Here is a 14,076-nt window from a genome sequence, read left to right on the forward strand (position 1 = left end):
AATGAGCTATTTTCATGAAAAATATCACCTTAGCACATTATTATCTGTTTCATGCCTATATCTGATTTTGGCGGTTGATGAAATTAGTTATTTTGTCGAAGTATTTTTAACATGTGTCCTCACACAAAATGTACTTTACCGTTTTAATTCAGGGACGAGTAACTAAAATAATGAACTAGTTAGGGTTGGCGCGGTCAGGTGCCCGCTCGGTCTGGGCAAACGACGTCAACATTCCAACATCCAACATCCAAGAATCTTTGGAATGACCGCATGCCATGGATAGGTAGTGTTACCCTACCACACACTTGGGCTAACTGCGGCTATCCTCTCCAATTACCCCGTAACTCACGAATTGTGTTGCTCTGCTTGATCCCGGGTGCTTATTTACATTAATGAAGTCACTCCTGGGTGATCTTCTCCCCATTCATCGTCTCCTTGCTATGCCGATTTTTTAAGCTCAACTCCAGCTTAAGGACCGCAAATTACCTCACCTCCGTCTACGTTTATTTGCAAGATCTGTCAAGGGAGTGGTGCAGATTCCTGCCTTCCCCAGTTCTTGACAACTAAACCAGTTTCCCCCTCTCTGGTACGTAACGTGGGCCCGGGACCTTACTTCTCATTCCCGGATCTTGTTATCAGAGACAAACAATCCACATTCATCCCTTCACATCACCTAACTTTCAACTTCAGTTCTAGATACATTAGATCCCCCCCCCCCCAACGACCTTAACCTAACCCTATTTCTCTTTACGGTCAATAGCTCAAGTGGTGCTCCCGCTTTTCAGCTTCTATTATAGTTCTTGAACGTCTTTGCCCCACCGCGGCATCCTGAAGGACATGTACCCATGCCCTCCGTTGATAACTCCTCCAAAAGATGATGCCCGGTTGCTCCTTGTTTCCCAATCGCCTACCCATTACAATAAAACGGTCCGATGACGGCAAATATGAGTTTTCAATGTCGTCGGGAGGTCTTGTCAGCGGGTTGAGCGGCTTATCGAAATCAACAACATTCCAATGGTACGGGTGGCCTGGGTTGCAGGTCCCGGAGGACGAAATACTTCTTCTTAAGAAAAGATTAGCCGAGGAATATGATGCAGTGCCTGTGCTCATTGATGACAATTTGGCGGATAAACATTATAACGGATTTTCAAGTAGGTTTTTCGTTGTCGTCCAGCTGTTTCCTATACTCTCTTTGAGCCCTGTTTGCTGCAAACCTCTCCCAAACAGAAAAAGAAAAAGATATTCTGATATCAATTCCTAATCATCTCTTCTACCAATTTATGAACCAGATTCGATACTTTGGCCCCTTTTTCACTACCATCCTGGTGAAATAACGTTCGATGAGTCAGCATGGTTTGCATATCGTGACGCAAACCGCCTTTTTGCGAAGGCAATCGCGAATGATGTTAAAGATGGTGACCTCGTATGGGTCCACGACTATCACTTAATGTTGCTGCCGGCGATGTTACGGGAAGAGATTGGGACGTCGAAAAAGAATGTTAAGATCGGGTTCTTCCTACACACACCGTTCCCAAGCAGTGAGATATATCGAATTTTGCCAGTCAGAAACGAATTGCTTCTGGGAGTGCTGCATTGTGATCTCATTGGATTCCATACTTACGACTATGCACGACACTTCTTAAGTAGTTGTTCAAGAATACTGTACGGGAATCCTTGCACATTTAGAATCATGACTAGTCCGGAGCGCTGACACAAATAACAGTGGCCTATCGACGACTCCAAATGGCGTTGAATTTCAAGGCAAAGTCATTGCAGTAGGGGCATTCCCTATTGGTATTGACCCAGATAAATTCAGTGAAGGTCTTAAAAAGGAGAAGGTTCAAAAGAGGATTGCTGCCCTAGAACAAAAGTTCCAAGGTGTCAAGTTGATGGTCGGGGTAGATAGGTTGGATTATATCAAGGGTGTTCCGCAAAAGCTACATGCCCTTGAAGTTTTCCTAACCGATCACCCAGAATGGATTGGCAAAGTGGTTCTTGTTCAGGTTGCCGTTCCTAGCAGACAAGATGTAGAGGAATATCAAAATCTACGAGCTGTCGTCAATGAGCTTGTTGGGAGAATCAATGGCAAATTTGGTAAGTTTCTGTTTCTTCCTCCCTTTCTGTTTAGTAACTTTAGTCTGACTCTCAACCCCAAAGGCACCGTGGAATTTATGCCCATCCATTTCATGCATAAGTCAGTGAACTTCGACGAACTAATTGCGCTTTATGCCGTTTCGGACGTCTGCGTCGTCTCGTCGACCAGGGACGGTATGAATCTTGTTTCCTACGAGTACATAGCAACCCAAAAGAAACGACACGGTTGTCTAGTTTTGTCTGAATTTGCCGGCGCGGCACAGAGTCTCAATGGCAGCATCATCGTCAATCCGTGGAATACCGAAGAACTCGCCAATGCCTTCCAAGAGGCGGTGACAATGAGCGATGAACAGCGTGCCCTTAACTTCTCCAAGCTAGACAAATATGTCTCGAAATACACAAGGTTTGTTCTCTCTTTGCCAATACTTTCCTCTTTTGCGTCAATGGACGGCTCTCTTTCATGGATTTGGTTCCCTTGGCTAACAAGGGTTTTTTATTTATCATAGTGCATTTTGGGGACAGTCCTTCGTCTCAGAGCTTACAAGGATCTCAGCCCACGGGGAGAAGAAGCTCCGACTCAGGAACACCTCAGCAATACCTAGCGACCTGTCCCATGGGAAAGAGAATGACATACCTCCTGCGACGCCTGACGGAAATTGATATTGAAGATGTCAAACCAAAATATTAACAAAAAATTTGGAGAGGAGGAAGAAAGCCCTTTTAGAGAAAATGATAATATCATGGCTCACAGGCGAGAAGAGGTTGAAGGAGTATCATAACGCGTTACGGCTACATTGCATGAGCGAGAGGCATATATGGATGTAAAAAGGAAGAGGGAGGGTGTTTATTCATTAGCAACCTTTTTATGTGCAATGGTAATGTTTTTTTTCACTGGTTTGGGCTCGGTTGGCTGGTTTTTAATTTTAATTTCTTATTTTCTTAATTTTTTGCACCTTTAATCCTTTCCCCGCCCCTCTCCCTCTCTTCCGCTATTAACTAATGTTTTCGTCCAAAAGTTGTCTCATTTTCCTGTTTCAACCTCGTTTGAACTGGGTTATCCCTTAAATGTCAATAAGCATATTTCTCCCCCGGGCCAGCAAATTTTGTACATACAAAGGCCTGTATTGATTTAAGGAGGTGTTAATGTTCGTATTCCACAGCATCTACGCATTCCCTTCCAAGGTTATGCTCGTAAGCCAATTCAACTGCATTACTTCAGATGGGATAGATTAAATGGAGCTGACTGTGCAAACCGAGTACACTCACGTGATCTCCAACTCCACAAAAATTTCTCCATCCAAGAAACATCGCGAACGTGAAGACTGGATGACAACAGCAATATTTTCTTGTTGCGGGTGGCATGAAAGACTGAAATTAAACTAAGTTATTTGTTTCCTCCACCAAATTCCTAGCAAGGGCCACGTCGTGCCCAGCTTGGGTCCCTGAATCGAACCATCCTCTCTTCCATCAGAAACCTTCGACGTCAATTACATCCAGAGGCATGTAAAAAGGCCTAAACCTGATTGATATGATTTCTGGCTAGCCGATCAGGAGGGCATACCACAATAGAAGAATAAATATCCGCTTCCAATAGCCAAGTGTGAAAGAATCGCAACAATGACACCCAGAGCTACACTCCTCCGCTCCGCGCGGCCGTCCATCTTCCTCCAAAGCCGCAATGCCGCTACCCTCGCTGCCTCCGTATGCTCATTACTATCCGCTATGCAATTGCAACCTCACAGCCCCCAAACCATCCGCCGGAGCCTCACCACTACCACCACACAACCACCACAATTGACAACTCAATCATCATCATCATCACCACCACCACCACCACCACCATCATCATCATCATCATTGACAGAACCCCAGCGCGTCCACACCCGCCCTCCCCACTCTATAAAGTTCGGCACAGTTGTCGCGGCCGGACGCATGGACAAGACCGTCCGTGTCCTGCACAAGCATCCAACCTACCACAAAAAGCTTCACAAAAACTTCCCGGACAGTACGATATACCTAGTGCACGACCCGTGCAACTCACTGCGTGAGGGAGATGTAATTGAGTTCTCGAGCGGGTGGCGGACGAGCAAGAATGTGCGGCATGTTGTGGAGAGGATTGTGACGCCGTTTGCGATTCCTGTGGACCAGAGGCCCAGGGTGCTTAGTTATGAGGAGAGGGAGATGATTAAGGCTGAGAAGGAGAAGAAGCAGGGAAAGAAGAGGAGGGTTGGAAGGATTAAGAGGTTGGTTGAGATGAGATTGGAGATTGAGAGGAAGAGGGCGGAGAAAGGGGCAGAGTGAGTTTCGTGGTTTTGGGGTGAGTTGTGCTGAATAGCTGATTTTAGCGGCGGAGCAATGGATGCCATGGAGGGCTGAGTGAATATGTGGTTGTAATTTTGTCTCTTCATTTTGTCTCAATATGTGCAGTACGTCTAGCTCAGAATAGGACATTTTAAACCCTACATTTCTCTTTTAGTTCCACCTCTCTTTTTCGTCGACATCCATGGACATCTTATCTTCCAATGGGAGAGCTCAAATGTACATACATATACCATGGTTTATCTGCTCACCAGTCATAATCAAAACAAGTCATTTGAAGCTGTCAAAGAAATCCCTACATGATTAATCTTCAAAATGTAATGTATATTAAAGAAGAGTAAACCGACCGCAATCCAACAATGCAAAACGAACAAGGAGAAAGAAAGGAACTGAAGTGAGAGAGCCTTAATGCTAATATAAACAGCAAAAAACCACTAACCAATTAACGCCAAACCCACATAAATGCTTTACAGGCGCCCCGTAGAAAGATAGGGTGCCTGGCCGGGATATCGAAAAACGCCTGATATGAGAGAGCAAAAAACCTAAGCAACCCTCAATCACGTTTGCCCCCCTACCAAGTTCCACGCATACCAAAAACACGAACACGACGACACAAGTGATGGAACGAAACCCATTCCATCCACATCAAGGGAAAAAAAAAAAAAAAAAAAGGGAGCTTAAACCAAGCCTTGATCCATCAGAGCCATCCCCACTCCATTCATCTAACTTTTGCGTCAGATTTATAAAATTATACCAAAACACCAATCCGTCATACATCAAATCGTAGAGCAGTAATAATAGCTTTCAACATTCACCAGAAGGTATGGATACGTCTTAACGGAACTGATCTTCAGCCACCCCTTTCACCAAACTCCCGCGCCCAATCTTCATGCTCCTTCAAACCGTCACGGCTAACGCTGGGCCTGATAGAGCACAGAGATGCCTTGAAGTCTTCGAGGTGGATGGCCCGGATTTGATCCATGGGGGTATGCAGGAGCGCTTCACCTAAGTTGCGGAGTGGGCCCATGGCAGCGTCTTTGGCTAGGGCGGTTATATCGGAGCCGGAGAAACCTGAGTATGGGATATGTGTTAGGAACTGTGACTATGTTCAAATGGGCTGGGAATGTTGATTGGAGGGAGATATGGGCAATGGTTTGCAATTTTCGTATTGTTTCGATAGTGCGGGATAAGGGAAGGAAGAAATTGAAGGTATAAATCAGAAAGCTCACCATCAGTATCTTTAACGAGAACCTCAATATCCTCGGCCGACAGCTCATGCTTCTGATGACTCAACAGACGCTCGATTTGCGTCTTCCGCACCTCCGGCTCTGGCAGGGGGATATACTGTCTTCTCACAAACCTCCGTCGGGCAGCCTCATCAATATCCCACGGCAAATTCGTTGCAGCAAGCACCAACACCCGACTTGGATCACCACCCCTTTTCTCTTTCTCCGACTGCTCCCGCCCAGCCGCTGCCCGCTGCAAGTCAGACCATTGTATGAGAAACTCCGTCTTAGTGCGCCGTGACACTTCCGCTTCACCAGACCCGGACCGTGCGGAGAGTAAAGAGTCAATCTCGTCAACAAATATGATAGATGGCGCCATGCATTTTGCCAGGCCGAAAAGGGCACGCACAAGCTTCTCACTCTCGCCGTGCCATTTAGAGGTCAAGCTTGATGCGGACACCGAGAAGAAGGTTGACTGCGACTCTGTTGCCACAGCACGCGCTAACATGGTTTTCCCCGTACCTGGGGGCCCAAAGAGGAGCATTCCCCTAGCAGGTTCACGGAGTCCACTGAATAGATCTGGCCGTAGAAATGGATATACGACCGCTTCTTTGAGGGCGTTTTTAGCAATTTCCAGCCCAGCAACATCATCCCAGTTTACTTCATCTCCCCTAACAACAACGTCGTTCAAGATCTGTCGTGCAGCGCCCTCGTCAATGCCCTTTGGGAGATTGTTCATAACGTATTCAACGCTTCGATTGCGACCTGCGGTATCTGACGAATCTCTTTCATTGGGGAATGAGAGATTGTTAGATTGAGAATGGGACTCCGCCCCCGCTCTCTCTGTCGGCTTCCCTTGTGTTATAGACATACCACTTCGCATGCTACTAATCGCACCGTTCAAAGCATCGTCACCATTGCCTACCTGTGGCCTGGAATTCGACGGACATAGCCTGCAGCTTCTATTTTGGGCCACAGGTGTCCCCGAGCTAGTTGCGAGTGTTTGCAAAGGTGTGTAACTAGTTTCACTTGAGTGATGCCTGAGTAGCTGTGGTTGTGAAGTTAAGCATGGCTTATTGCGTTGAAGGGGAGGAATATTGCCTTGTCCGGAGGGAGGTCTCTGTTCCAGATATGGTTCTAATTGTGACAAATAATCGGGTTGATGTTTTGGCCTTGTAGATAGGAACGACGTAGAAGTATTGGGTGATGTCCTTCTTGCGTTCGTCATCGTATGGCTTGCTGGAGAAGGGTCAGAGAGATCAATCAGGAGATCTAATTCGGAGGGTTTATTGTGGATGGCGGTGGCTGCAGCATCGGTCGCTAGGGAACTGGAAACAATATTCGAGTTGTGATGGTTTCTAGACTGGGACTGAGAGGTTGATGGACTGGATGAGTGTAGGTAGTCTGAAATATATGATGTTTTTGAATGCCGAGACAGGTCGATACTGGAGAAATATCCTTTCCGTGAGCTCGATTCTATTGGTGCACTTCTCCTAGGAGTGGATGTAGCAACGCTTTCTCTGCCAAAGCGGGCAATAGAGCTCCACGCCAAACCCGCAGCTCTAGATGCCGATGGAGCAGGTTGAGAGGCAGCCCGCTCGCCGGAATCTTTATCTTTCGAATTGGTGCTCTTCTTAGGCTCCTTGCTGCGCAGAGTTGTCAACATAGTCCTCTTTTCCGGACTTGAGTTTCTCGATGGCGAATTCACGGATGGCACAGACAGGAGATAATGGGGCAATGGGGATGGAGAAGAAGAGAAACGGGGTCCACAAGCAGCCTCCCTGCTCGATCCTGGCCGTGCTATCGATTCTCCGCTATATCTCTGAGGTATAGACGGCCGCCTATTCGGCGAAGGGGGAGAAGGTCGTGAAGGCGGTCGCGAGAGTTGCGAGTATGTAAAGGTTGGCACTGTACCATTTCCAAACCAGCCGGAAGCGGTACATCCGCTTGGTGATGATTCCTGTGTGTTCAGGTGTACCTTCCCGGTTTCCTGTGCGCCCGGGGAATTGCTGGGTCCCGCCTGCTCACAGCAGCTCTCCTGGTTGATGCCGGCCTCTTTACGACTTTCGCTCAGCGCATTTAGCAAATCGATGCGCTCTTTGGATTGCATTTCCAGCTCCTTCAGCGAATCGTACAGGACCTTCTCGGTTTCAGTTCTGGGGATATAGGTAGAGGGAATTCGAGAGTTGTAGATGGTATCAAGGGCAGAGCGCCATGATCGAAGAGCTTCCGACTCATTGCTCTGGTCCAGCAACGACAGCGGGGATGTCAGCTGATGCTAAATTGGATAAATAGTGACGGGATATATAAGAGAACATGACGGGGTTGTTCAGAGACCGGAAGGGCAACGGGGGGGATAAGCCGTCCTTCCAAACACACATCAAGTAAGTCAACGGTAGAACACGCACCTGGCCTTCGAAGAACACAGCTGTCGAGCACATCAGATAGCATTCATCGTATGTTTTCTGCAGAGCAGATGAAGTCTTTGGACGCATCATTAGCGCAATAGAGACAGCAGGACCCTCCCGCCATGTGAAGCCTGTATCTCGTATCAAAGCCTTCCCCGATAACTAAGAGATGTATAACTGTCGAGTACCTTTATTGGAAGCATTCAAGGTACAGCGATGGCTTTCCTCTTTTTCTATTCCGATGGCCTTGGCCTTGTTTCGTAAGAGTTTGCGTTGTTGCCGAGTCTTCAGGACAGCCTCTCTACGGTTCAGCTGGTGACCCGTTCCACTGCATTTGACGCCTCCGCTCAGCGACACAGCTGAAGATAGACTGGGCCTAGATAAGATTCATTTATCAGGAGAAGTATGCCAATGAGTGGAATATTAGAATGCTGTAGTAGAGCAGGGAAATGGAGTTGGCCTCGCAGGAGGCAATGTTCGACATGTGTTGGCGATAATGACGTGAGGAACAAGAACATCGAGAGCTATTTAAATAGACATCCACGGGTTGCCGTGCAAGTAGAGTTACAGGGCAGAGGGGGGGGGAATGAGAATAATCGCATTTATTAATATCAGAATTAAATTATTGTCATATATTCCGTATGAAATCGGTTGCATCATAAATCACATATGTAAAATAAATTAAAAGCAGCATATCGGTCTATCGGTACACTTGCGCTCTAGGTACACTTGCGCTCTATTTACCTCCTCGACAGTACATATTTACCCGCCGAAAAAGAGCTCCACCATTTTGAAAACCAGATTAAAGAAACAGGGAAAGGGGGATTACTATTACGGATATCCGCAAATCCACCCCGTAAGCAAAGGCTTTCCAGGATCCCTCTCACATGAAAACAGGATAAGACTATACACACAATTGGACCAACAATCCCCTCGAAGCGACATGGGAGCACGTCAAGCAACAGGCTGTCGAACCGAAGTCACAGCATCACCAACAACAGTAGAGGGTACACTGCTGTGGAGGGAACACGTTGTTTTCCTATGGAGTCGAACTCTAAAAAAAAAAAAAAAAAAAACCCCGGCGAACCCTTGATAATCTCCCAGGCAACAGAAATAGACGAACTTAACCAGCCAGAGAGTAAGGAGAGGAAAACCCTAGAAAAAGACAGAGAAATACACACCAACGAGGGTAAATCTGGCATCGAAAAACAAAACCTAAAAAGATTACTTTACATCAAAAAGAGACAAATAAAAGTGAAATTGAAAATATAAAAAATAAAAAATATAAGATAAATTCGGGAATATAAAAAGAAAAAACGAAAATATGAGCTTCATTCATCATTGTCTATTGAGGTGGACAGACATATGTCCCCGCATATTATCAGAGAACCGTTATCTTTTTGTTTCCATGCCCAGAACGCCCACCTTCAAGAGAAACTGTCATCGATCGGGGTAAAATGAAAAAAAGGAAAAAGGAAAAGATAAAAAGAAAAAGAGAGGGAGAGAAAATAAAACAAAGGTGGGAGAAATTAACGACGACAGGCTAAAGGGAAACCAGAAGACGAAACCATTCTAACTGGGACGTTCCATCGCATCCCTTATTTTGTAATACACACTTAAAGAAGACTAGAGGGAGAGAAACAAAAAAAAAAAAAATTAAAAATAAAAAAAACTAATAGGATAGTATAGAATCGGGATGGGGGGGGGAACGGTGGGATGGATATTCAGACGCCCGGCCTGTGTGTCTATCTCTACACGGGGAATGATTTTATGTGCAGGTCGGTCAAGGGAGTCGCGATGGTGGCAGGAGAGGAACCCGCGTTTCCCGATTACATTGTATTCACGAGAGAGGAGATTCAGATACGCCCTGTCGCTTGAAGTATGCTTTCGCCATTTCATATGAAGTCCTATTTGATGGTCAGATTCGAGAATTGCACTCGCGCAGGAATGACAAGGAAAGAAATGCACAAGGGGGGCAATTGAAGCTGACGGTGGACCCTCCAAAAAAAAAAAAAAAAAAAAAAGGGAGAGAGAGAGAGAAGAAAAGAGAAGAAAAGAGAAGAAAAGAAAAGAAAAAGGCACATACCAACAGATAGCAGTACTGGGCATGGTTGCGATAATCCTCGGCCGCATTCCACGGAGGAATCCGGACCAGCCATACTGCCGCTTGATAATGCCAGCAGCATTGAACAAGCCACGAGCAGAGCGGGCCTCAGAATCCTCCGCAAGACCACGGGTCTGCAGTACAGTCTTGATCACGTCAAGAGGTGTGGTGATGGCAGCTGCCACAGCGCCAGCCAACCCACCAGCGATACAGTGGGTGAATGGATCGTACGCCTTTGATGGATTCATCACTTTCGATATGGATTCGTAGGCGATGAATTGTGTGGCCGTGAAGGGGATGGTCATGCATAATGTTGTGGGATAGGAGACGTAGAACGCTCGAAGGCCTTCGGTGCGGTAGACGGTTCGTGCGCATTGGATCATGGTTCTATGTGTGGAGCCGTGGACCTGCATGCGTTGTTTGATCACTACGCGCGATAGATATCAGAATAAGTTGCGGTTACAAGTCAGGGAGGAGTTTCCATACCGTCAAAGGGATTCATAAGGGCATCGCTGGAGATGGTGGCACATGCTCCGCTCAATCCTACAATGGTTTGTCAGTCCCAATGTTGAAATAAATAGAGCACCAAAATATCCCATGTTTTCGTTGTTTTTCGGAAATAGGAATTTAAAACACCCCCCAAGCGCTGATACCTACCTGCTGCGAATGGATGGTGACCACTTCCAATGTTACCACCGGCGATTTCCTTAACTATTTCATATGTACCGAAATAAACAGCATGGGCGGGACCTAAAAAAAGATATGTCAATATCAGGACGTCAGAGCAGACTTACGCAGAGGAAATCTGCGCCACCCAAAAAACGTAATTATAATTGGAGCTCCCCACCAGCACCAACAATCACGCTCGACACACCCCTCCATAGAGTCCTCCAGCCCTCAATCCGAGATATCGTTGTAACAGCATTGCTCAAACCCGTATACAGCCCACCAGCAGACGGATTTAGGACTTGCATTCGAGTCTGCAAACACAACCGTTAGCAAATAGCCACGTATTGAGTTGGGCAAACTTAGAGGAAGAGAGAAGAATATGGCGGATTTTGCGGGCGGATAAATCGCAAAATGCAAGGCGCATAGAGGTAAGGAAACTTTGCGATGGAAGCGGGAGAGAAATATATGAATGCCGATTCATACCTTAAGCAAGTCCACTGGATACATGACAGAGTGCTCCTAAAATGTAACTGTCAGTTCACATAAAATTGGCCGCTATTCAGAGTAGAAGGAAGAGGTTGCGAAACCCCGGGGGAGGGGGGGGGGGGGTCACAAGAAGAGCCGTGGTGAGCACGAGCACATACCGCAATGCCAGCGAGGGCACCGGCCAACATATTACGGCCAAGGGAATATTCTGGCGGGAGAGCTTCATAACTATGCATATGCCCGGAAAGAAAAAAAAAAAGGGAGACCGGAAGTGTCAGCGTTGACAGGCAGGCAAATAAGAAAGCAACCAGCGCAAAGTCTCAGAAACCCTCAGTCTCCGCATATTGACTGCGGACTTGGGATGGTAGTAACGTACTCATAATCTTCACCCGGGACTCTGTCTGGAGAGGCCATCAAAGGCTTCTGAGAGTAGCCGGAGCTGCTTGATTCTACGTGGACGCTCACGGTTGCTGAATCGCGGAAACCGGGGGAGAAGTAGAGGTGGCGACCAGCGATGATGGGTGGTAGGTATTATTATCATCAAAGAGGGAGAGGAGAGAGGGCGCACGGCAGCAAAAAGTCGGGAACTGGCGATGGGAAGGATTCCAAAAAATTGGCAGAATATGAATGTTGTGGCGGGTTTGGATGAGTTTAACCAATTAATCACAGCTTATTTTAGTGATGGGTGGTGCAACTTAATTGCTGACCGGTACATCCCCATTTTTCACACGCAAAATACAGCTATCCTTGTCAATTTTTATGTATTAAATATTCCAACTCCATACACATTCCATGGCTGGATTCTATTTTCAAAAGCTTAAATATTCCCAGGTTATATTTACCACTCTCCTCACTAACACGAGAAGAAAAGAATATGTTATATGTATATTCTTCTTCCTGATTATTTAACAGATATTCAACTGCGCTCTTGCGGCTCATCTTTTCCACTGTTTAATGCTCTTTCGCAGCATCTTGCAATATCAGACTTGTAACAGCGTATTCCGTGCTGTCATCGCCAAAAGGTTTTTGCAAGTCACCACTGTCAACAGAACATCCCGGCGCCAGGCACCCCCCAAAAACATGGACTCATGGCAGATCCAAAACACGGTTTGGAGTATGCGGCAGTGCGAATGCAGCTTACTCCATACCCCGCAACACGCTTCGATGAAAGGACAAACTACCGTAAAGACACTTCCACTGAAGGAATGGCTGCGGGATCCGTCTCTCAGTCGTCTTGCAGGTGGAGGATCTACATCCAGGACGGACCCAATAGCCATTATTGGATTCTGGGCTTTGGTCGCTGTGTCCATTGGACATAGATGAGAGTTCCAATCATCAAAACGTGCCGAGAACCTGCTGGGACACACTGTACAGAAATCAGGAAGATAATAATAACTATACGCCAAGCGTCAAGGATCATACATCAAGGGCATCGTTCTTGTGGCTCCCAAGTTTCATGTTTAGGAGCCATAAAAGTGAAAGCAAATGATAAATTCAAAGGGCTCTTCGTGGCCGTCAGGCAACGGTGCAACTTGTGATGCTTTGAGACGGTAACTACTCCGTGCAATGGAGTGCTGAAAGCGTCGGCCTTCTTTTCTGATACGGAGATTCAAATTGATAGGATCATGGAATCATGGAATCATGGAGAAGCATCCATTTTTGTTCCACACCTTGGTCAATGTTTGTTTGATACTTATCGACCGGGTTCTGTCTCCCTTTAATCCGCGGGAAAAAAAGTCCTCCTCGTAGGTTTTTTCTTTTTTCCCTTATCAGATCCTGCGGGCGCCACACTTTTATTTGTAAAGTTAAACAAGTAAAGGTTCACCGCCGCGGAGTGCAAAAATTTCAAACCGGTATCGCCAGCCCAAATTAGATACGGTAAACTAATATACTTGCCTTTTTCAAACATTTAAATTTCCTAATACAGTTTAGTCGTATTATTCTCGGCTCAAACTTCATGCACCCCACTGTAAACTGATTAGTAAGCATTTTCTGCTCCCGCGACCTCCGTCTGGACTGTGATTCCCCACATCTTTTTCTTCTCAGGAATCCTCCCCACGTCCTTTTTACTCTTGGGATTTTCTACTTGTAGGATCAAGGCAACTAACTACTTTGATCAGACAATGCTTTATACCGCTCTATGATAATGGACCCGGCGTCCATTGTAGCTATCCCTCGCACAACACAGGCTAGGCTTCCCTTCCGTGACTGGAGCGATAAATCTGGGTATGTCAGGAGGTATTTACGCTTTTTGCCGACAGTCTTCTACAGGTGCAGCCACACGTTGCGGCACTCGAACAATTGGCTCCTCTTTCATCTCATAGAGAATAACTCTCAGCTTCAATATTATTCCCATTTGCAGCCAGTCGAGCTGAGCGAACTCCGCCTTGAACAACGAGATCCGTATAACGATGTGCCTCCATACAGATACCAACAACCATCACAGGTTACTCTCACCCCCCCCCCCCCACCTCCCCTTCCCCTTCCTTCGTTTACCTGCCAGAGTTTTGAAACTGTGACAAGCCTGGGGTAAAGGGGATCGTGGAAGGGTTGCAAATCTTTCATCTGCCAAATATTTGCAACGTCATACATACATCGACAGTTGATCAGTAAAACATAACCTCGACCTGGTATACAATGTGAGAGTTTTGCTCTCAAAAATCAATGCCCAGGAAGAATATTTTGGCTTGAAGCCACTTGAACAATGATATATGTTCTAATCAGTATGAATTCAAGGTTTCACTCGCCCGAAACAACCAGATTGAACCAA

The 14,076-nt window shown here is 46.3% G+C and overlaps 5 protein-coding genes across 5 annotated transcripts; 3 read left to right on the plus strand and 2 right to left on the minus strand.

Annotated features, from left to right (window-relative positions):
• Positions 1–874: 874 nt before the first annotated feature.
• Positions 875–2,754, plus strand: PAAG_05050 (alpha,alpha-trehalose-phosphate synthase; the record flags this gene model as incomplete). Its single annotated transcript, XM_015845457.1, has 5 exons — positions 875–1,151; positions 1,290–1,662; positions 1,724–2,094; positions 2,158–2,497; positions 2,601–2,754. The coding sequence occupies 5 exons, from the start codon at positions 875–877 to the stop codon at positions 2,752–2,754; spliced, it is 1,515 nt and encodes a 504-aa protein (XP_015699683.1).
• Positions 2,755–3,711: 957 nt separating this feature from the next.
• On the plus strand, positions 3,712–4,395 carry PAAG_05051 (hypothetical protein; the record flags this gene model as incomplete). The annotated part of the gene is made up of 1 exon (XM_002792869.2): positions 3,712–4,395. One exon carries the CDS (start codon positions 3,712–3,714, stop codon positions 4,393–4,395), a length of 684 nt encoding a protein of 227 aa, XP_002792915.2.
• An 868-nt stretch (positions 4,396–5,263) lies between these two features.
• Positions 5,264–8,134, minus strand: PAAG_05052 (AAA family ATPase; the record flags this gene model as incomplete). Its single annotated transcript, XM_015845458.1, has 3 exons — positions 5,264–5,484; positions 5,643–7,917; positions 8,048–8,134. 3 exons carry the CDS (start codon positions 8,132–8,134, stop codon positions 5,264–5,266), a joined length of 2,583 nt encoding a protein of 860 aa, XP_015699684.1.
• A 1,753-nt stretch (positions 8,135–9,887) lies between these two features.
• On the minus strand, positions 9,888–11,542 carry PAAG_05053 (mitochondrial RNA splicing protein; the record flags this gene model as incomplete). Its single annotated transcript, XM_002792871.2, has 7 exons — positions 9,888–9,954; positions 10,134–10,578; positions 10,638–10,694; positions 10,809–10,901; positions 10,999–11,131; positions 11,304–11,339; positions 11,465–11,542. The coding sequence occupies 7 exons, from the start codon at positions 11,540–11,542 to the stop codon at positions 9,888–9,890; spliced, it is 909 nt and encodes a 302-aa protein (XP_002792917.2).
• Positions 11,543–12,386: 844 nt separating this feature from the next.
• On the plus strand, positions 12,387–12,629 carry PAAG_11980 (hypothetical protein; the record flags this gene model as incomplete). The annotated part of the gene is made up of 1 exon (XM_015847536.1): positions 12,387–12,629. One exon carries the CDS (start codon positions 12,387–12,389, stop codon positions 12,627–12,629), a length of 243 nt encoding a protein of 80 aa, XP_015702839.1.
• Between the last annotated feature and the right edge of the window lie 1,447 nt (positions 12,630–14,076).

The sequence above is a fragment of the Paracoccidioides lutzii genome, assembly GCF_000150705.2.
Source record: "Paracoccidioides lutzii Pb01 unplaced genomic scaffold supercont2.13, whole genome shotgun sequence".
Lineage (NCBI taxonomy): Eukaryota > Fungi > Ascomycota > Eurotiomycetes > Onygenales > Ajellomycetaceae > Paracoccidioides > Paracoccidioides lutzii.